Source organism: Aquila chrysaetos, chromosome 12, assembly GCF_900496995.4.
Source record: "Aquila chrysaetos chrysaetos chromosome 12, bAquChr1.4, whole genome shotgun sequence".
In the NCBI taxonomy this organism is placed as follows: domain Eukaryota; kingdom Metazoa; phylum Chordata; class Aves; order Accipitriformes; family Accipitridae; genus Aquila; species Aquila chrysaetos.
In genome coordinates this window covers 8,264,887-8,287,488 of record NC_044015.1, presented here as the reverse complement: position 1 = coordinate 8,287,488, position 22,602 = coordinate 8,264,887, and the positions used below count along the sequence as shown (strand labels likewise).

The 22,602-nt window shown below is 40.9% G+C and overlaps 1 protein-coding gene across 2 annotated transcripts in view; it reads left to right on the top strand.

Annotated features, from left to right (window-relative positions):
• The window catches only part of METTL11B (methyltransferase like 11B), a 64,642-nt gene that overhangs the window by 16,891 nt on the left and 25,149 nt on the right, over positions 1-22,602 (top strand). The window contains exons 3-6 of one of the 2 annotated variants that reach the window (XM_030032612.2): positions 599-818; positions 8,160-8,335; positions 13,904-14,153; positions 16,796-19,483. In XM_030032612.2, the coding sequence (XP_029888472.1) occupies positions 599-818; positions 8,160-8,335; positions 13,904-14,153; positions 16,796-17,070 (921 nt within the window). In that variant the 3' untranslated portion in view covers positions 17,071-19,483. Of the gene's footprint in view, positions 1-598; positions 819-8,159; positions 8,336-13,903; positions 14,154-16,795; positions 22,509-22,602 lie in introns of those variants that run through there. The other variant, XM_030032613.1, reaches the window with a different exon arrangement.

Below are 22,602 nucleotides of genomic sequence, written 5' to 3'. Positions count from 1 at the left end.
ATAGTCTGTACCATTTAAACAGATTAAATGAACCGGGTCAGATTGTAGTGCCTAGAGAGTGGCTTGGCCTGCCATACACAGTGAGAAAGTTGAATCTGATGGTTTCTCTTTGCTTGCTATAATCACAGTTTATTAGGACACACAGTTTGTGTAGAGGCGCGTCCATGTTCTGTCTTCTGGCCTTGCTCTTGGGTGCCCTGGACTGAAAAGCAAATAGCAAGGGAGAGGCAGAGAAACAAAATCACCCTGTGAAATATAAAAGAGGGAGCTGGGAGATCCTAGATAATATCTGAGTTCCTTTGAAGTGAAGGCTGAATAGATTAGGAAAAGTGTAATTGAATTAAAGCCACTCTTTTTTGGAGTAGATATACTTTTACCCTGGCTAAGCAATTTCCTGGTTGAGGTTTTTATCCCTTTCCAGCACCTGCTCGTTTCAGAGGGCGACACTCCAGAGATTACTCTGAGCCAGTGCCAAGAGCCAGCATTTCTCACTCCCCTCTCACCCGCCTCCGCCCCCTGCACTGCTCTAGACACACACCCTGATATAGAATGACAGCACATTGCCACAATTTAAATGACGCTGCCTCTGCCTCTTCAGAAGGACAGGTCCTCCAGAGAGCACAAGCCACAGCAGCTGTCCACCCTTGCAAAGAACCTCTTCATCATGGCATATAAAGCAGCACATTTGGCCTTTAAGTCGCGCTGGCACAAGACAGACGAAGAACTCTGTCGGCACAGTATGTCCTTCATCTTGCATAAGGCGATCCGAAACGACTTCTTTCAGAGTTACCTTTATCTGCTGGAAAAGCTCCCCCTGGGTGAGTAGCTGGTGGGCAGGAGTGTCTGCGTGTGTGTGTGTGACCATGCTCCAGAAAGATACATCATGTTAGATGGTAGAGTGCAGACACATTAATGACAACAAGTAGTAGTTTTGAGAAGCCTGGCTAGAGAGACTACAGTGCTAGCTAAACCATTCGATACACTCTCTCTCAGCTCCCTCTAATTCAGTACCCCATTGTTTTATCTAAATACTCCACAGATTGTTAGAGGGGGGCAAGGGAAAGACCACAAGAGTGAAAGAAAGTTTGATTTCTGCCTGATGGTTCCATTTTTTGTCACCATTCAAGTAAAACGTGCATTGACCTGTTTGGAACTTGGAAGGACAAACGCAAAACTAGCAGAGCTGACAGGCCTTACTTTCTGTTGCCTGCTACCTGTTTCATTGTCATTCAGTGCGTCCTTAGCCTTGTCGTTTGTATTGTTTTGGACAAGTGCTTGAAAGGTAATGATTTTTAAAATTTTTTTCAAGAATCTTTGTAATCCCGATCTCTGCAGCAGGCTGTCTAACCTACTGTTTGTTATCTGGGAGGAAAATGCTTCCAAAATGTTTGTTTATAGCCAAATTTCAGTGAAAGCCTCTGGTACAGGATGCCAGGACATTTCTTTTAGATGCAGAAAATGAATGTTCATATCTAATGAAAATTTGACCTGAATAGAAAACAAAATTTCCCCAGGACAATATAGCTAAAAACTAGATTTGACTTGAGTCTGTATTACATTAGCATGTCACTTCTTAAGCAGAATTATTCAGCCTCCACTCGATGTTAGAACTGTAGGAATTTAAGATGGAAAGGATGTGTCTGTGCAACTTGTTAAACTACCCTTCACACTGAATTCTTGAGGGCTCCTTCCTGATTGAATGATCCATTTAGGCAAGTGGATTATCTTACCTGATTGTGTGAAACTATACAGACCCGAGTAAGAACTCTGCTCAGGTTGGCAGAATTCATGAGTCCTGTAAAGAGAAAAAGCAATTCTCTGTTATCTTAGTATTTTGATGTGGCTTTTCAAATGCAGCAATATCTGCAGCTATTTAAAATGAAACGTGGGAGATAAATACTCCTATCCCTAGTGGTAGGTAGCTGTGAATGATGGAAAGGAAGGAAAGATGGAAAGGAAGGAAAGTCAATTATAGGTCGATGGAATCTCAAGAAGTCTATGAAAATGTTATTCTTTCATTTGTTTTGAAAATAAACACAACATATGAGAAACTGAGCAGGATTTCCTACAGTGTTAACTGTTAGTGTAAGTACTAATAGATCATTTTAAGGGTAGAAGGTACCATTATGAACATCTAGCTTAGAATTTAATGTAAAAGTTCCTGCATTGTGCTTGTAACTTATGACTGGGTCACAGTATATGTTTATGAAGACAAAAATACCTTGGTTTAAGGGCTGCAAATGACTGAGAATCCATCAGTCCATCATTAAGCTGTTTCGAGGCCTAATTGCTTCACTCTTGTAAAACTATATTTTATTTCTTGTCTGAATTTTATCTGAATTTCCATTCCCAGCTAACAAGCTTTGTAAAATATTCCTGTCAGACTAAAGATCCCCACTGCCAGGCTTTTCATGACCTGTATCATTAAAACTTCACTAAAGAGCTTTCAAGCTTATTGCCAGCCTATGCAAATTAGTCTGACTCCATGGAAAAAGTACTATGAGTCCAGCCTTCATGTGAACATGCAGTATGTCTGTTACTCCGTGGTTATTGTCATGAAGTAAAAGTATGTGTAAGGACAGGTACCATGGGGTAGCTCATGCACTGTGAATACACATCCAAGAAACTTCACAGCATGCTAGGATGGGTGGACAATCAGATGGGTAAAAAGTGGTTGGGTGATTGGGCTCAGAAAGTCGTGGTCAAATCTCGAGGTCAGTGGAGTAGCGCAACGGTCTGTCCTGGGACCTGTCCTGTTCAACGTCTTTATCAATAACCTGGAGGAGGTGAAGGACTGCTTGGTCATCACATTTGCAGATTGCAGCCAACTGGCAGGACTTGTCCGCAAGTTCTAGGTCAGGACTGCCATCCAGAGGCAGCTATTGGCTGGAGGAAAGAGGCCGTGGGAACCTAGTGAAATTCAAATTCACTGAAATTCAAAGGCAAATGCCAAGTCTTGTACCTGGAAAGGAAGAACCTTTGGCAACGACAACATGGCCTGGGCAGTGGCTGACCAGGGACCAGCCCTGCTTGGTAGGGTTTTGGTAGACAGCAACTGAATATGAACCAGCAGTGTGTCCTGGAAACAAAGGCGGCCAACAGTATCCTGGGATGTATTAACAAAAGCATAGCTAGTTGATTGAGGGAAGTCATTATCGCCTTCTATGCATCAGTCATTAGACAATACATGTGGAGTCTTGACATGCCCTGTGAAGAGAGACAAAGGGAATGGGGCACGTTCAGCCAGAGGAGACAGCTTCAGGGAGACCAAATATCAGCCTGCCAGTACCTACAAGAACATCATGAAGAAGATTAAGCTGAGCTCTGCACAGTGGTGTGAGGCAGGAGGACAAGAGACAGTGGCCATAAATGGAAACGAAGTTCAGACTGGCTATACGGAAAAACTTTCCCCATGAGGACAGTCAGGCATTGGAACAAGTTGCCCAGGGAGGTCATACAATTCTCCATCACTGGGGGCTTTCAAAACCTAGCTGAATAAAGTCCTGATGAACCTCATCTGACCTCATGTCTGTCCCTGCTTTGAGCAGAAGTTTGGACTAGGGACCTCCTTAGGTCCCTTCCAACCTGGATTATCCTGTGATCCAGTGCTCTCTGTGATGGAGAGGACAGAATGTGGCGGGTCTGAACATGTCTGCAGAATGACATTTTCCAGTTCAGTTCAGAGTGGAACTGAGAAGAAATGAACTTCAAGCTTCAAGACTAGATCCAGATATCTTTATGTAAACAGTATTAAACGACTAAAGCAACACTAAGACTGTGACCTAGCAGGGTAGTTAAGCGTGTGCTTAACCCTAAACATGAATAATAACACTGAAATCAAGCCTCACATTGAAACTTGCAGTGCTTCCCAGGGTCAGCAAGTTAGAAAGCTTGCTTCAAGCTATGCTAACTCCATGCTCCCCCAACTCATTGCTAGGTTTGGTGGTGGAGCACTTTTAGGCATGTTTACTTATGAGCTGAGCATATCTGGTATCACAGCCTGTTAAGAGAAACATGTCACTTTTACAGACTAGGGTAACATTTATAAATAAAAGACATGAGTAACTTTAGGCCCTCATCCAACAATGTACTTAAATGTGTGTGAATGCCCTTAAGCCGAATGGACTTTAATGGAGCTACTCAGATGCTGGAAATTATGCATGTGTTTACATGGGCTGTGGGACTCAGCGCCAGTGGGGTGAGATCTGCAGTGGAAAACTTAGATGATAGGCCCATAGAGACAAATATTCCCGTGTGTGAGGCACGTGCCTGTAAGTAAAATCTGCTTTGGGGGTGGGCTGATGTTCATCCTCTATAAAACAGATTTTAAATGGTTCTTGGACCACAGTAGAGAGGTGAATTCTACCCTGCACCCAGATAAGTATATTTCAACTGATGCACAAAGCAGATGTTACATTTAAAAGGGAATACTCGGCCAAACTGGAATTAGTTCAATATCTTGCAGAAAGCAGTTGGAGCCACAAAACAAGGTTCACAAATAAAAACTTCAAAAAAATTACTTGCAACATTTACTTCTGCCAGGGAAATTTAGCTGAGTAAACTCTGCAACCAAGAACTGTAAGACAGTCTACTGCAGGTTGGGATTGCACCTGGTCTTACGTATTAAGTGGTCCATTTCTCTGGAGATTTAGATCAGATACATTGGGAAACAAAATTTTGAACTGATCCATAAGATAATATTAGAGGTAATGTTCTGGACTTTGCAGGGCAAAAATGGTTAGGTAGATACTCTCTGTTTAGTCCAGGACTTGGCATTCAGCTGTAGATTACCACTCTGCATCCAGACTGTGTTTGCAGCAACTGAAAATTAATGTCTCATGACTGGAGTGACCTTCAGGGAGCCAGTTTAGTTCTCAGCCTGCTTTTGCAGTGGGTTTGTTTTAACCATCTCCACTTGGGGGACTTGCCAGCAGATTCAGCTGAGAGACCAAGTGTGCCATGAAAAAAGCTTCTTCTTACTTTACTAGAAACACATTTCTAACCTTAAACCTTACAATTTACCTGCCTTAACACTGAAAACGTTGTCTGTGAGAGACAGCTGCCCCCCCCCCTCCAATGTCTGAGAGACTTGCAGCCTCCATCATCCTATCCTGCCTATGCCCTACTTTACAAAGTTCATTGAAATCAGGCTGTGTATCCATAACAGACCTCACAAGTATTTCATTTCCTGATGCACAAGATAGTCCCACATGGGTCATGGAAAGGGAGATGCCTCTGGCTAGACAGGTCCTGTGATGAGGGGGAGGTGTGCTGCAGCAGAGCTGCAACACTAACTGCCACCAAGGACGTGTCTGCCTCCTTGCACTTCTCTTTCAGGGTGGATTCTTTCAAGCTGGCAAACCTCCTTCTCCCTCTGGTCCTGCTGCTGGAGCCTGCATGCCAGGCACAGCTGTGAGGCAGATCAGAGGTGAGGTTGATTGGCTGTGTCTGGAAAATTGGGTTGTGCATCGGGACAGTTGGCAGTGTTGCAAATTCATGAGAGGGAGGAGTAACTGAGGGAGCAAGAGGTGGAAATCATCTCTACAGTGATCTAGCACTGCATGAGTGAGACTGTGGGTCCGTAGGAGAAGACTTTGGGTACAGTGCCACCCTTAAGTTAGCCTGTATCCTTGCATGCCCTCAAGTGGGAGACTTGCATAAAAAGATCTTTGCAAACTTCAGTGCATAGAGAAGACCCTATGGGTGCAAAGCCCAGAGCTGGTTACGGATGCCAGCACGTAAGGCAGGGCTCTGGGGCCCCAGCTGGGCCGGGAGGAGCCACCGTCAGCTGGTGTATGCATGCAAGTCCTGCAGGCATTCTGCAAGCCTGATACTGCTTCTGAGTGAGAAATCTGAGCGCGCACACTACAGATCTGATATCCTGAACAGCATATCGTCCCCATGTGTTGCCTTGGGTCAAGCTTATGTTTTGAGTAGAAGGACTCTGAATATTTGTTGTTCATGCTGCCAGCTGCCTGCAACACTCTGTCCTAGTGTGCAGACAGCCTGTAAATGCTTTTCACTTCAATCTAGCAAAATGGGATAAATCACTGGTCCTTGATAGGTCCATTAAACAAGCCCTAGAAATCATCACTGGACTCTTATATGGAAGGTCTTGCAAAGCTGACATGCAGGGATTCAGTTCTGTTCACCAGGCAGGCTGGCATCTGAAATGGAGAAAAAAAGAGACACAGAGAAAACAAGATGGTGCCACTCCCTGGGGGAAGATGGAGGTCATTTACTGGAAGAATCACAGCCACCGATGGAGTCTTTTTCCCAGGCCCTGGGAGCCACCCTGGCCAAGTTGTGCTGGGGATTGGCTGCTGCCCCCTTTGTATTAATTTCTTCAGCTAAATGGTTTCTTCTGAGTATGTGAATATAATCAGTGGAGTGTGCAAAACTCCCAGGTTTGACCCTTGCTGGGCTCAGTGCTTCTTGTGGTATAAATTTCTCAGGCATAACATAAATGTGTAATGGATTAAAGCTTTAATAGTATCCGTTCGGCAGTTGACTTAAGCAGGTGATGACAAGAGGGGCTGGTAATGCTGCTTTTGTTGGATGAAGGATATGCCGGGCATGCTGCTTATGTGTAACCCAATAGCACTATTCTGTTCAGAGTGGTCCTTGGTGGTAATTATTCCCCATCCTACTTCCTTTGTCCCCCCCTCATTTGCCTCCAAAATGTCATTCTCCTGCTGAGGATGGGCAGGCACACACTTATCATTCCCTGCTGAGCTTGCTTGCCCTCAATAAATACATTCCAGGCTTATATTCAGGGCCTCTGGCCTAGCTCTCGTCCTCTGCATGGAGGGCATAATTCCTGTTCCCCAGCTGGTGTAAGCAAGGCCTGGCCTGTTCAGACCCTTCCCAGCAGTGACCGGGAGTGCTCCCGTGGAAGTTTAAAGATGCAGTGACAAAGCATTGCTCCCTGGTCCTTCTGTGTAGGCAGCTGGCAGGGAGCTCTCCCGTTCTGTTGTTATTAACCCAAAAGGTGTTTGCTGCTGGATCATTTCCAGTTCCTGGAGCATGCTGGGAATCTGCAGCAAAGCTGGTCTTACCCTGCAAGGTGGTGCTCGCAAAGACTTGTTCCCAGTGTGACTTCATCCCTCCTTATTGCTCAGCTTTCACAGACAGGCTTGTAGTTGTGTTTTTGTTGGAAGGTCTGTCATACACACAGGAAAATGCCTGGACACTTGTATGCACACATGAGACAGTCAGAGGTGCTGGTTTCCAAGCAAACTGTTTATGGCCTGCCTCAATCCAAACTTCTGGGCTTCAAAACATAACTGCTTTTGATATGCTGGTGCACATCGAGTATAGAAGAACTCAGGATGCGGAGGATAGACCTCAGTTTTTTAAAGAATAGGGGAAAATAGCCCTTCACCCAGCAAATCTCACAGGTTTTATTAAAAGAGCTTCAAACTTAAGATTTCTGTATATTACCAGCAAAATAGCCAAGCAATTAAAAGAAACATCCAAGCCTCCAGAACACAGGAACTTTCCAGTATATCACCCACTGATTATCTCGCTCCTTGATCTGTGACAGATGAAAATTTCAGACTGTCTCTTCTAAATTGTCTTCCCCCCTGTATACTCATTTAGGCCTGAGACTACCATCTGCTCTTTGGTTCAGCTTACTTGCAGTGCCACAGATTGTACGGCATCACTAAAGATAAACCAGAGCAAGTGCCTCATTTATCCACTCTTGGTGCACTCTCCGTGCAACTGTCCATGGCTAGAAAGCATATGTGGAAATCTGCAGAACAGTTAGGTTTGTGATAACGGAAGTGATGACCCTGCATAGCAATAAATGCTGCCCACAGTTTTTCTGGGAGCAAATCAACCCCCTTGCTATCTTTGGCATGCATGTTCACTTCAAACTTGAAATGATTTTTCACTGACATGAAAACATAATGTGATGACAAAAACAACGTCTGAGCTGGGGAGGCACTGAATTTGCCCAAGGGGGTCTGTATCCCTTCAAGGTCTTGCAGGATTAAATCCAACACCTTCCTTTCACCTTTGCTTTAGAAACAGAGGTTTGGTGATTTGAAGGCTCAACTTCAGTTTATAGATCTTCGCCATCCTGCCTTCAGAGCAATAAACTAAACCAGAAATATCTGTCATTACCAATAAAATAGTGATTTATCTGCTTGCAGTGAAACTTTACGCTTTGACAAGTCAAGTTATCAATGGGGAGATGCAGTTCTACGCCAGGGCCAAACACTTCTACCGGGAGGTGCCAGCCACAGAAGAGGGCATGATGGGAGACTACATTGAGCTCTCCAATACAGACATTGAATCCTCCAGGGAGTTTCTCAGGAGGTTTGTTGGGGTGAGTCATTTAATCCCATCTTCTGCAAGAAACAGTGGTGATGTGCCATAAATGACACACACTGTGCCCAGTCACATATATTTTAAATGGCACCATATGTCATATCTGATATGCAGTCACAGGTCATAACTGTCATTGGGTCTAGTAATGTATTCTGCCAGGTCATGCATCATCATGAGTATCCATTTTGCCTGGGCTTATGTCAGTATTTACCTGGTTTGCATCCTTTTCTTATGCTCCAAAGCTGCAAAGAGGATTGTGCAAGGAGTTCTTATAGCTGTGTTTGGGTGGGAGGTTAATTCTCAATGCAGGACTGGGACCTTTCATGATAAAATCCTTGCTGGCTTCAGTGGGAGATTTGTCTGTGCAGATTCCTGCAGTCCATTTGGGAAAGTAGCTGGGACTAAATGCCAAGTTTCTGTTTTGCCTATTTATAGATATTTCTGAGAATGCTGCAACAAAAAGCAGCCCTTCCACTCCCCCCTCCCCAAACATTAGGAGTATATAGAATAAGCTACCCATTAGGAAAAATATTTTTTTCTTGAACATTCCAGTGTCACTGGGGACCTTTGCAGGCAGATTGCTAAAGGTCTGTAAACATCTTCAAAGGTCTGCTTTGACCTGAGATGCAAAGAGATGCCAAGTGGGATTTTAAAAGCACCTACAAAGCAATATCACTTTGGCACTTAGGTTTCTGAAAATCTTGTTGATGCCTAAATGTGTCTTTAGGAATCTGCAAATCTTTAAAAGTGTGGACTGATGGGTTTCTGACTGCCCTTCCCTCATCCCAGTGGAAAAGCCCACTAAATTAGCGCAACAACAGTATTAGATGCTAAAGAATCCACAAAGCTACAGGAAAACAAATTTCTTAAGTTTTCCGGGTTACAAAATGACTAGTTCTATATAATGCTACCATAGATCTTTCATTTTCTGCTCAAATGTACAAATTTGGGATAGCCAGATGACCTTTTTTTAGTCTTAATGATCTACTGTGGAAAAAAGTTCAATAAGTTAATTAGATGTTGTATATAAAAAAGGGCACATTTTAAATGGTTTGGGAGGGAAAATGAGTGTGGCTTAACAACACATAGAAATCCTGTAGAGCAATGAAGGACAAGTGATGGCAAAGTTTGCTGTACCTAATAGAGGGAGGCTTTTGGGGCAGTGAGCCAGCAAAACAGAAGTGAACAGCTACATTTTTTTATTAACAGTCATTTGTATTAATGCTAATTCAAAAAGGCTTCACAACATTTCAAAGCCTCACTATTATCAACACAAAGTAAGAAAACACAAAGGAAGTTCAGCAAGGCAGCTAAACCTGATGGTAAAATGGCATTTTCAGAAAAAATGAAATGCAACTTATAAGCCTAGAGCCAGCTCCAGGCACATTCCTTAAATTTTAATTAAGTCTTGTTTTAATGACATTCGTGGAATTCAAGTGGTGCATAAGCATGTAGTCAGGGAAAGATTTCACGCTTCCTAGACATCGTAGAGATTCAGTTTGCTGAACGGCAGGTTTATATCACACTGTTATGCTTTCTCATCTCCAAGACCCGAAAAGGAAAGAACTACAGTCTGTAGCAGAGTTTCACACGCCAAAGAGAAATCATACCCAATGCATCAGGTGTGATGACAGATACAAAATACTCCAGAGCAGAGTTCCAACTCCTATTATTAGCCAGGGATAGAAAGGATACTCTGAATGGCCAAGATCAAACAAGAAAAAGAAAAAAGGAACAGAAAGGATTCTGCACATTTTGCTAATTCTGATTTAGTTTGTTAAAGCCTGTCCTCTCTTGAGATACATTCAGTTGGTTATGTTACTTATGGTTTATTTTCCTTTCTTACTGCTGCAATTTGAATCCTACTCAACCAGATACAGATATTTACTGGCTTTCTGTAGTAGTGACTTTACTGTAAGGCTAATTTGAGTTATGTCTTCCCAAGTTTATGGCTCTGAATATTTTATTTTTCTAATAAGGTGATCAAGATATAGAAAAAAGCAATTTGCTTCACCGTAATATAAACTATACTTTCTTTTTTAAAGAGAAGTTTAACAAAATCAGAAAATAGGAAAATTAGTTTCAGATCAACTGAACATATTTCACTTAAATTTTTTTATTGTTTTATGCTCTGAAAAACTTTTGCCTTTGTTTCAAGAGTTCAAGTCAGTTCCAAAATGAAAAATGCTGTTTAGAAATGAAAAGTTGACAAGTTGGGGGTTTTTTTCCTTGAAAGTTGTGAAGAAGAAGTATCTTGACATTTTCAACATTCTTTCCCATGTTTTTTGGCTATAACTATTCTCTAGATTTGAAATATCAATTTCACAGAGAGTTTTATTCTTCCAAAACTTTATTTTCTGGCAAAAATAGTGCTCCTTAAACAACAGTTGCCCAGTTCCACTCAAATTACCCCTCTTGAGTTAGTTTGGCTGGTGTGGAAATGCCACACAGTGACATTTCCCTTACATGACTGATGTTGCATACCTTCATGTATGGCATTTCTTAGCACGATTCTTAGCACCACTGTAAACTGAGCTACAGATTTCTTTACCATTGGAGAATTTATGTTGCCTGGGCACATGGAAGGAATTACAGAAAGGACTAAGGACTTCACTTATATTTTAGCCTGTCTCCTTCCCAGGTGAGTCAAACTGAGCTAAAAGTGCCACTGTGCTCAAGTTAAGAGGTTTTATGTGTGTGTGGGCAGAACTCAAACCAAGAGCAACATTACTTGAGCCAACAGTGCTGTACAGACAAGCTATAGGCTGTCTTAGGTACAGTCATACTTGAAGGGTTATCAGCAGAACTATATCACTGCATATTTACGGCAATGTATTAATGCCAGTTAAAGCCTTGATGTCCACATAGACACTGTGTTTTCAAGTGCCTAATCCAGAGGTAATATGTAAAAAAAGGAAATAAAACAAAGAAACCATTCATTCAGGAATAGTTGTGAGCTATAGGTGTGTGAAATAATACAGATGGAGATTATATTAACTTTACAGCTCCCTTACTGCCCTAAACCCTTTCTCCCCTAAACCCTTTCTCCCTTTCTTGCCCTCAGTTCACCTGCGTGATTGGTTACTTGCTGAATCAAAAGCTTCTTGAAAGTGATTTTTCTCCTGTTGGATCAAGGGGATGGAAGAGATGTTGTTGAAAACCTGATTTTTTTTTTTTTTTTTTTTTTTTAATTTAGAAAGAAAACCAGTGTGATTTTTATCTATTTCTGAACTCTGGGGTTTTTTTATCCTACATATCTACACTGCCTCCCTGCCCTTCCAAGACCTGAAGTAGCATCGGGAACATATTCCACAGCTCTTTTATCCCTAAGGAAATTTGTGAGTGCCCTATTTAGCTTTACAGAAGAATTTTTGAGTGGGTATGTGTCCTAAATGATAATGATTCTGAGTAATGGGAAGCAGGTAATCGGAGGAGCAGTCAGTCTTAAATTTTGAAGCCTGTTCTGGCTTAAAATTTTCACTTATACTATTTTTTTAAATAAGGAGTCTGATTTTCAACTCAATTAGGCTTTTGGGAAAATGATTGCCTTCCAAAGAAAATGTTAATACCCTGTCAAAGCTCTGAGCACTTCCAAACTGAAAATATATTAACTGAACATGGAATTATGTCAACATTTTCATTACAAATGGAGCCATGGTGCTTCACAGGGCTTCTCAACTGACTGCCTGATGCTCTTGCTCCCTTTCAGCGAAGTGTGGGATCAAGCTTCATCTCCCATGATTGTTCCCTTTCCTTCTTCTCAATGGCAAATGGAGATGTGTCATCAGAGGTCCTTCCCATGACACATCATGGGAGATGAATTCCCTGTTTCGAGTGAGGTACTGTGACTGTAGGTTCTCTGTAACACAAACGTCAGAGAAGTTATATGGCTTTTTGTCAAATTCTGTTGGTTGTTTTGGTAAATCATCCTGGTTTTCTCACCAGCTTTCTCAAAGATTTTTACTTAATCACAGCAATGTAGGCCTGTATGTATCTGCCAGCAAACAATATGGAAATCCACCTTATAAAGATCCAAGACACAGTTCCTTCTCCTTTCATGAACTCCTTGTTACAGCTTAGTCTGGTCCTCAGTAAAAGCCACATGGTCCTACGTGCAGCCTGTGAATGAAGAATGGCTCACATTTTCTGGCTAACTACAAACAGGTAGTCTCCAGAGTCCAATAGGGTTGAAGGCTTGTGGACTCTTGCACACATCGGGAGATTAATCTTCCTAGGTATACAAATTGGGACCAGCAGCACTGGAAACTGGTGAGAGCCTTTGAGGTCCTTGTGCTCTTTCTACAGTTACTCTATGTAACCAGATGCTCAGCTGGGCTATTCATAGTCATGTCATTGACGGTACTGTCCTTTGACCTTAATAATCTACTGAATTACCCACTGAAGCAAGGCCAAAAAAGCAGTGACTTATGTGATTTATGCTTGGTCATTACAGAGGGTGTCTCCCAATAAGCAGGAAGAGCAAGATTCTTCCTGGCCTTATTTCTTTTAAGAGCAGTGAAGCTGCAGCAGGGACTTTGGCCCATAGCTTTCACTTCAACACTCAGTTCCAGAGGACAGGGAAAAGGTGTTTACATTTGCTTTTAATATATTTCTTTAACAGATAACTTTGGCCAGGGGAGCTCCAATCCCACAGTCAGTGCATGTACAGACTTACAATTTCTTTTTTACAGAACAGCAGCAGGCCCTTTAGAGCCTTTTTATAGCTAGAATGGAAGCTTTAGGGGTGAAATACAGCTTTCATTTTAAAGCTCCTTTAACAGTGACTCATTATTTTCTCATAGACATAGCCTTTGTGCCACATTTTTTCATGTCTCTGTCCAGAATGATATTTATGAAGAAAAAAAGAACAGTTAAGCAAAACCTACTCAATCATCTTTCTTGTCTCTATGCCTAAAAAAGAAATTCTGTATATGCTCCAGTCCAAACTTTTTGAGTTGGCATAAGTTACCTACAAATCCAAGAGCTACATTCAAACACAGCTTGTTTTGAAAACCACACTCTGATCCCAAGGATGCTGTGTATCTGCAGAGATGTCCATGAGCACTTTGGGAGTTCTGTGCTGCAGAAGTTCCTTCTTGCATGCAGTATTTGGTATATGCTTACTTTTTTGTTAGGCCTTTACAGGGCTCAGAATGAGGCTTATCTAGCCATGTAGTTGGTTGTGAGGTATGAATATTTGACAGATGAAGTGGCAAGGACTTTACAAAGACCAGTGGATCTTCTGAGAAAGCTAGGTGCTTGTGAAAGATTATGTCTCTTCTTATACCAAGCAAAAACTTACTGTACAGCAATAAATGCAGGGCTGCAGTGAGGAAGTCCCATCAACAGCAGCCTGGGAACATAGCAGCCCAGGTTGGCTCACACAGAGGTACCCAAAGCTGTATTGATACTATCCCAGGTTCTTATCGATCTTGCAACAGCCCTGCACAAATAAGGAGACGAGATACTAGGCTTGGTGGACTAAAGGCCATAGCAGGTAACACAGTTGCTATGATTTTTCAGGTGGTATTTTTCACATTTCAAATTATCTTCTTGTATCCCACAGGGGGTGGGGAAAGCTGGCACCAACCGCGCCCTGGACTGCGGCTCTGGGATAGGTCGTATCAGCAAGCATGTCCTGTTACCAGTTTTCAAGAGCGTGGAACTGGTGGATATGATGGAGAATTTCCTGGCTGAGGTTCCAAACTACCTGCAGGGCAAGGAGGACAGAGTAGAGATGTATTATTGCAAAAGCCTCCAGGAATTCACTCCAGCCCAACAAAGATATGATGTCATCTGGATTCAGTGGGTTTCAGGTTAGTTCAGCATGATTCATCCAGCCCAGCATCTCACAGAACTATACAGCCTGTGCTAAAGTTTGTTAAAAGAATGGTGCAGCTGTAAAAGGATGTTCTCAAATCTTTGGGACTGCTTCCTAAAATCTCACAAGAGACTTATGAGAGTTCTCCCCAGCCACATGCACAGTGGGTACAAATCAAGTTGGTTTTTTTCAGGTCATGTACTGGAGGAAGGTACATGTTCTTGGAGAGTAGCTTGCATACTAAGGTGCAGCTGAGGAGAAGGCCTTATATATGGGTTTTCTTGAGCAGGAACCCTCCTTCTTAGCTGCTGGTGCTACAGACAGATACACGGGGTTGGCCTCACCTGTGAGAAGGGATTTCTGAATCTGATGATTATCCAGACTTGGGGGTATTTCAGGAAACAATCTGAAAAAAACCATAGTGAAATCACCAATACCTGTAAACCAGATCGTATCTTATACATGCAGTGATGCTTATCAAACAGGTTCACTTAGCTATGTCCTACCGTACCCTCTCATGTAAGAAATATCTGCTTCTTCTCCTGCAGCCACCCCAGTGAATGCCCTGCAGCATTAAGAGCCGCAAACTGGCAGTCAGATAATGTGGGCTATGTTCGTCACAAAAAAAAAAAAAAGATACTTAGTGTTTTCTAGAAAATCTGCTGCAGTGCCTAACTGTCCTTCCAGAAAGAAGGTTTTCTCCTAGTCTGTGAACCTAAGTGTCCATGGTGCAGTTTCAGCTGGCAGAAGTCATTATTCTAAAGCAGAAGAGGAGGCCTGAACAATTCCTTCTCTCCAAAATGCTGGAGATAGTTTCTTGCTAGGCAAAAAGAAAGATAAAGGTAGAGAGATTAGCACAGAAGATGGTTTTATTCAGGAGCACTTACTTGTCCTCTACACGTAGTCTTAAAAAGTAATGAAACTTGAGCTTCTTAGAACAGGTCTTTATAACTCTACAAGCAAATTGCTTCAGAACAGTATCATTTTCCTTTGTATTTTTGCTTTTCTTGAATAACTAGTCATTGAAGTAAATGTAGCTCCTGCCTCATCTTTTGAGCAAATCTGAGTCAACATGAAACTGAATGAACTAAGACTTGTCTGAGGCTGTGCTGATCAGCTATGTGGCTGCTAATGAAGGGAGCATATGCCTTCTCTTTAGCACAGACACAGAATCTCCTTCCTCCATCAGTTTCAATGAATTATGTAGTGATCTTAAGTATTAATCAAACTTCTATCCCCATCTTGAATTTGGCTGAAATATGCCAACAAGCTCAGCACTTTTTGGTGGAGTGAGGGTAGGACTGTCTAGTAGAGAGCAACACCACGAAGATCTCATTTTCTTAGGAAAGTAGGCTAAAAGCTAATGTATGAGAACATTAAGTTCCAAATTAGGTGTTCAGAAGCTTCAATGAGTCTTGCCAATGCAATCTTGATTTGCCTTATGTATGCTTAAGTATATGAGCCCAGGCTATTATTTTATGAAAAAATAAAAATGCAAGTTTACATTTCATATAGAAATTACCATTTTTCTTCAACTTGAAAGGTATTCAGCTTTAGGCTTTGGGGTTTTTTTCTTTTTCTTTTTTTTGGGGGGGTGGTTAAAGAAACCTGACGTGCTATGTCAAAATGTGGTTTTGAAATGACAACTTCCATTTATAAAAGTTTAAATCTTCTATCAAGAAAACGAAATATTTTTACTAGAAAACACAAACAATTTTTTTTCAAGTCTTTCAGTTTCTGACCACCTGTCCTTGTTAATTCATTTTAGATGTTTCACTTGTGAGAGTTCTCATTTTGCTCTTCTCTGAGCCCTGCACTACTGATCTCAACATAACAGAAGTATTGATATTTGAGAAGGAAGGATAAATAACACAATCTCAATAACAAATTGAAAAAAGTACTATTTTTAAATGTATATGGTATATGCAGAAATCACAACAGTATGGGGTAATATAAAGAGTTTATTTAGCAGTGTGGAAGGTCTTGCATTCCTCACTGGATCTTTGATCCAGAACTCCTTTGATGGATACATAATGTTACACAAAGTTACAGAGATTTGTAGCAGTAAAAGACAGAAGGGACTGTTAGATTATCTAGTTTGACCTACTGTATGTCACAAGCTGTTATATTCATTCCTTTACCCTTGTACTGAGCCAGTAGTTTGTGTTCAATTAAAACGTATCTTCAGAAATTCAACCACACTTGATTTGAGGACTTCAAGAGGTGGTAAACACCACTTCTGTTGGTAGTTTCCAATGGGTAATTACTTACACTGTTAAACAGTTGTCACTTATTTCCAGTATGAATTCGTTTGGCTCCAGCTTCCTGCCACTGATTCTTATTATGACTTTAACCACCAGATTAAAGAACCCTTCAGCACCCAGTATTTTCTCCACTATTCCCATTGACTTCTGTCCACATCTGTTGCTACTGCTAATATGGATCCTAAATATTGATTTGAGTTTGTAATTGTTGATCTTGTTGATTTGCCCAAGATTTCATAATTAAATCTCATAGGACTAGAACTTCTGCAATAAATAGGGAATGGAGACTCAGATCAAGGCACCATTCTGATGTGTACGGGGGAGTCTGTTTGAATGGTTAATAGTGATCTATTTTCCATCTTTTCATCTGTAGGATATCTGACAGATAAAGATCTCCTGGAGTTTCTCATCCGGTGCCAGAGTGGCCTGAAGGATAATGGTGTTATCATTCTCAAGGACAATGTAGCCAGGGAGGGCTGTATCCTGGATTGTCTGGATAGTAGTGTGATCCGAGACCTGAACATCCTCCACAGCCTCATTGAAATGAGTGGACTCACCATCCTACGAGAGGAGAGGCAGGAGGGATTCCCTGAGCAGTGTGTCCCTGTCTGGATGTTGGCCATGCAGAAAGGCCCTGGCCATTCCTGATTGCATAGTGAGACTGCAGAGACTGGACTATGGATGAACCACAGGACTGGGAAGGAGAAAAGCATCTACTAGAATCCTCCTAACCATGCACTGCTACTACTATAACTCTAGGGCAGCAACTCCTGAAGGATCAGGAGAGAATTACAATTGAGCCAGCTTCAGGGAATAGTCTGCTTCTAAAACCTGCCTGCTTCATCATTCTGTCCATTTTTAAAAGCCTTTCTAACAGCTCCTTGTCAGATCTCTCTTTGATTAAGGAGTTAATACTGGACAAAACTCAAATAATAGAAAATAATTGGGTCTGAAGTTTCTGTAGTGGCTAATTCATTTTGGAGTGTCCTGTATGAGGTGTTAACAAATCACCCTGGTTTTTGTCATAGCACTTAAATCTTCTTGGAATTTAAGAAGGATCTGTCAGATCACTAAAGCAGGAAATTCAAGTAACTTCTGGAAAATCTAACCCAAATTTTGACTGTCATCACTATCTGTACTTTAAAATATTTAAGCAAAAAATGCAAGGAAGATTTTATCCATTTGTTGGCATCAGCTATGCAGTTGGGTTTTTTTTGGTTTGGTTTTTTTTTTTCATTTCTGTCAGTTTGGACAATAAGACAACCTGGTTAATTTTCCATTTTTAGGAACTATTTTATCTTCCTGATGTTTCTGCCATAGAACAATAGTGGTGTGTAAAGGTTTTCGCACTCCAGAGGAAAACTTAAATGATAAATACATGCATGTTTGCATTGAAATTTTGTGAAAAGATTGCCCCACAAATTACATTCTGGAAAATATTTTTTTCAAAATGTTCACAGTGGAAACCACTTGAAAGCTTCTCTTTATTATTCATACCACTGTAAATTTCTTTCTTTCCCACATTCAGAACGAGTCTGGCACCATATGCAGAGCTAATGGGATTTCATGGGGTGTTAATAGTAAGACTGTAAGAAGAACTAATACAGTATTGTATTAATTAACAACTGTACTAAACTGCAGAGGGTGTTAGCGTAACCCAAAAGCATCTATGATTTATATTCAAACAGCAGCTGTATAAGCCTGGATCTGAAAATACTAACACACATACCATCTCCTTAAGGCTCACAGAAATTACAAATTAAGCTTCTTGTCCTCTTCATATAGGTGCAGAAAGTACTGTGGGAGGACAGAAGTTCATTTTGCAAAAACATTCAGAATTTGAAATTCTGCTTCATTCTGAATGAGGACAACAAGGGAGAATTTTGAAATTCTTTAGGAAGGAAAACCACACAACCACAGACTTTTCCAAGTTGATTAAAATTTTTCATTCAGACAAAAACAAATGTTTATTTTGCTTTGGACTTTTAAAATAATTTGCACTTAAAATATTATTAAATGCAGTAAAAAGCAAATTAAATATGGCTTATTCAAAATTTTAGAAATTAATAATGACGTTAGAATGGACTGTTCTGACTCTGTCAGAATTTTTATCATGTTTCATTCCCCTGAAATGCAATTCTGGCAAAATTTAGCAAACTTTTAAAAAGTTGCATTATGACAAACCTCCATGTTCTGATAGAAAGGGGTTCTATAAAACATCCTCCACATGACTGTAGGCACAATTGTCTGTGTCAAATATTGTCATCTGTGTTAGATTAACTCGCATAGAAGCCTGAAGATAACGAGATCAGGGAACGTCTCAGCTGGATTTTAGTATATTTTGCCATCCTTTGATAACAAATCTCCAGTTTTGGTTTTAATTGCACAACTCATCTTCTCTAGCAATATGGTTGCACATGTTGAGAATTTCCAGTTTATGGTGGAGGGCTTCCTGCCATCAGATCTTATCCAGTAATTGTTCTCTTAATGTGCCATCGCTAATTGTAGCATTAAGGAAAACAACCCTGGTGATTTGGTGAATATTCTGGCATTTCATATAGCTTAGAAACCTATGGTTCCCATGACACAGATGCTTCTGGAATGTTTTGGCTAATTCTTCCATTCTAATCAACTGGTAATGAATGTAAATTTAGTATATAACATTGTTAAAAACCCTAGGTGAACACTTACATTCTGGAATTGTCCCCAGAACTAAGCGCTTCAAATTCCCTTTTAGCCACTACAATGCTTTCATTCTGCCGAGGCTGCTAAAACTTGCTGTGGTCTTTGTGTGCATATGAGAATGTGTAGATATCTGAAGGAAACACAGTCATTTGTTTTACAGGAAAGAGGCATCAGTCCTATTGTTAGTAACACTGGTTAGGAATAACAGGAGAATATTTAAAAGACCTTTACATGGATTACAAATTAATTTGTCCTTCACCTTTTTTCTTCCAGTCAGAGACATCTGCCATGGTGCAGAATACTTGGGGACTGCTGGAGATCCTAATACAATCATGTCTGTGCCAGGAGTATCTGAATGGTGTTGGTCTCTACAATGGTGAGAGAACAGCATTGTGGAAATAGGGAAGTAAACAACTTTATACAAATAAACAATTTCATAGAAATCTAAACAGCTGCCACATCTCACAGGGCAGAATATATCAGCTGTTAACTTACACACCAGAGTGGGTGCTGTTCAGTAATGAGAGACGTGGTTCCAAGATGGATATAGAATGTAAAGTGGTTTAGGATAAAAGGTAGAATATAAATGACTGGTATTGTTATCAGTGAAATACATTTTTCAAGGTAAAAATGTTGTTGCCTTATTTTGTACATCTTTCCTATTTGAATTTCCAGAGTACATATACGTAAAAATATAATGAAAATTGGTTCCCTTAACTATGTGAGAACAGAGACAAGTAAAATCTTAATTTAGTAGAAAACCCTATATTTCATGGTTCCCACATTCCTGGAAATTAATGTTTCATGGCTGTGTTGCTTCCACAGTAAAATATTAAAGCTTTTCTGGTGACATAATGAACCCCAAGAGTAAAGAAACACAAGCCCTCCAGGGGCTTAAATGCATGAGATTGCTGCAGACTGAATAATATTTTGGTTTCCTCCTTTTCCAAAGTACATTTTAATTCAAGAACTCCCAGTCAACCAGTGTAGGCCACCCTTAAATGTTCATGAATTTGGGTAAGGGCCATTCTTGGCTTTAAAGTTCAGGGCTCTCTGGACTTTACCATAGTAAATAATAATAATAATAATAATGAATCACAAATTTCAAACAGAAGATCTTGCTTAGAAATCATCTGTGTATCAGTTGCTTTTTGGTGTTCAAAGACTGGATAATCAACTCAGTTGCTCTGCCTCAACTTTCAGGTTATTTAAACCATGTATTTAAAGAAGTCTTTAGCTCATCAGATGCAGTGGGAGTTTGAATCCCATTTGTTTGGTGCTCATTGAAGACTGGTTCCTGATCTCAGCATTACCAGTAATTTAATCCAAGATCAAGACCCTGGTTGAGGCAAGGTTCACAGAACATTCAGGATCCTTCAAGCTGAAGCCCTCATTCACCACTGACAGATGATTAGTGAAATACCCAATTAGTCTTTCAATCAGATGTTTCCCCCAGGCAACCACTACTCAAGTAAATGCTTAGCAGAAGTGCAGTAGAGCCCACTTCTGCCATGTCACCACCAAAGCTCTTGGCAATGCTTGGTTTCCCCATATCATGTCCAGTGCTTCTGTTCTGTGTGACTGAAGGCCAAGTATTATTTTTACTATATGAATGTGAGCTTCCTTGCAAAAGAGATCCTCAAGCCCTGACCGTAGCCCCCAAATGCTACTGCAACCCAAACAAAATGTAAGGAAGCAATTATTACAGCAGTCTGAACAGTGATCCCAACTGTGCAGCTCCAGCAACCATCAAAGCTCAAGCTGTTCGTGTTCTGAAGGCAACTCAGACATTACAAATGTCCTTTCATTCCTAATTGGAAGAGAGTGCCATCATTTTGAAACATATCACTGAATGGATGTTCTAAAATATTTTGTTTCAGAAAATACTGAAATGATCATATCAATTATTTTTAGTTTGGCTTTCTTGTTTGGATGTTTATATAATCTAGTCTAAATTGATATGTGAGATGATAATATAATACATTATATAGTATTGTAATAGTCAAAGTGAAACATTAGTTTCCTACAGAATACGCTAATAAAATCAGTACGTTCCCTGCCCCCAAATTTAGTGAACCAAATCAGCAATTTCCAGAGGAAACAGTCATTTCAAGAGGAACAGTCCTGTCAAGAAGTATTTGCCCAAGCTCTTTTTCTCCAGACATATCCCATCCATTCAGGCAGCTTGCAGTGTGCCTGGTCTAGGTAGCAGCCACCTTAGGCTCTTTGACAGGCAAGAAGAAACTGGCACCTCCAGAGCAATTCAGACCACCTCAGAGCTGAACTGGCTTGAAATAAGAGAGTCTCCCCTCTCCCTGGTGGTTGTACAGTGGGAATGAAAATGCATCCTTGTTATAACCAATTCAGCATCTTCATTGTTAATGTCAAACGGAAGTGCAGTATGATCTGAGGAGCTGTGACTGTCAAAACCAGAAAAAGGCATGGACTTGGATAAGCAAACATCGATTAAAAATCAAAGTCATGGTATTGAGACACTACATTAAAGGGAGCGATACATCACTGCATAATGCTAACTGACAAAAGCTTTGCCAGTTATTCCACTGAGTGCCCTCAGTACCTTATGCCATTCACTTGTTTTTTCCATTCTCTTAATCCAGGCTCCCCAGAGCGTTTACAATGGCATATCAGACAGTAGGCCTGTCCAGAGGAACTTGACTGTTATGTGTGATTAAAACCAGTTGTGTTGCATCCCATCCCTCTTCTCTTTCTTTGATGCTTCTTCCAACTTGCCAAGAAAATCCCTCCTCCACTTGCCAAAAATGATTTGTTCTCTGTGGTCATCATCACATCTCACTGAAGTAAAACAGATTACCTTTGATTTTAAGAGGAGGTAATTCTGTTTATCTAAGAGCAATAACAACACACTGTATTTCAAACATACAGGTTAATACCTGTCTCTTTCAATTGTTGTCAAGTAAGCACTCCCAGACCTTTGTACCAAACAAAGCTCACGTTCTCCTCATCACCATAAATAACAATATTTGTGTGACACTGTACATCCCTAGACCTTGAAGCATGTGTTACCATTGTGTTTGGGATGAGGAAACTGAGGCATGGAAGGGTGATCTGGGCCACATTACAGCTTTTACCTAAGTGGTAGCTGCGAGTGATTAACACCTCCACAAATCAGGCCACTACAGGAACTACAGAGTGTTTTGCAGACAGACATAAACTTACTCTGGTTGTGCTTGGAGCAGATTGAAACAGCATGGTTGTGGTTAGCCTGCTTATTAGGCCAACCTATGATATGTCCTGCAAAGAGAGGGCTCAGGCTGAACTTTGTGCTCATGAACATAAACAGCTTCTGTTCCTTTCAAAGCATTGGAAGAACAACCTTGTGCATGCCTGCAGCAAAAATAAAGACAGAAAATTGGTGGAAAGTCTCTCTTCCCTGTATCTCTTCCAAAAATGTTGATTTTGCAGGCATTTCAACCTGTTGTGGTATTTTCAGGCTCCTGAGAGTAAGGTTTTTAG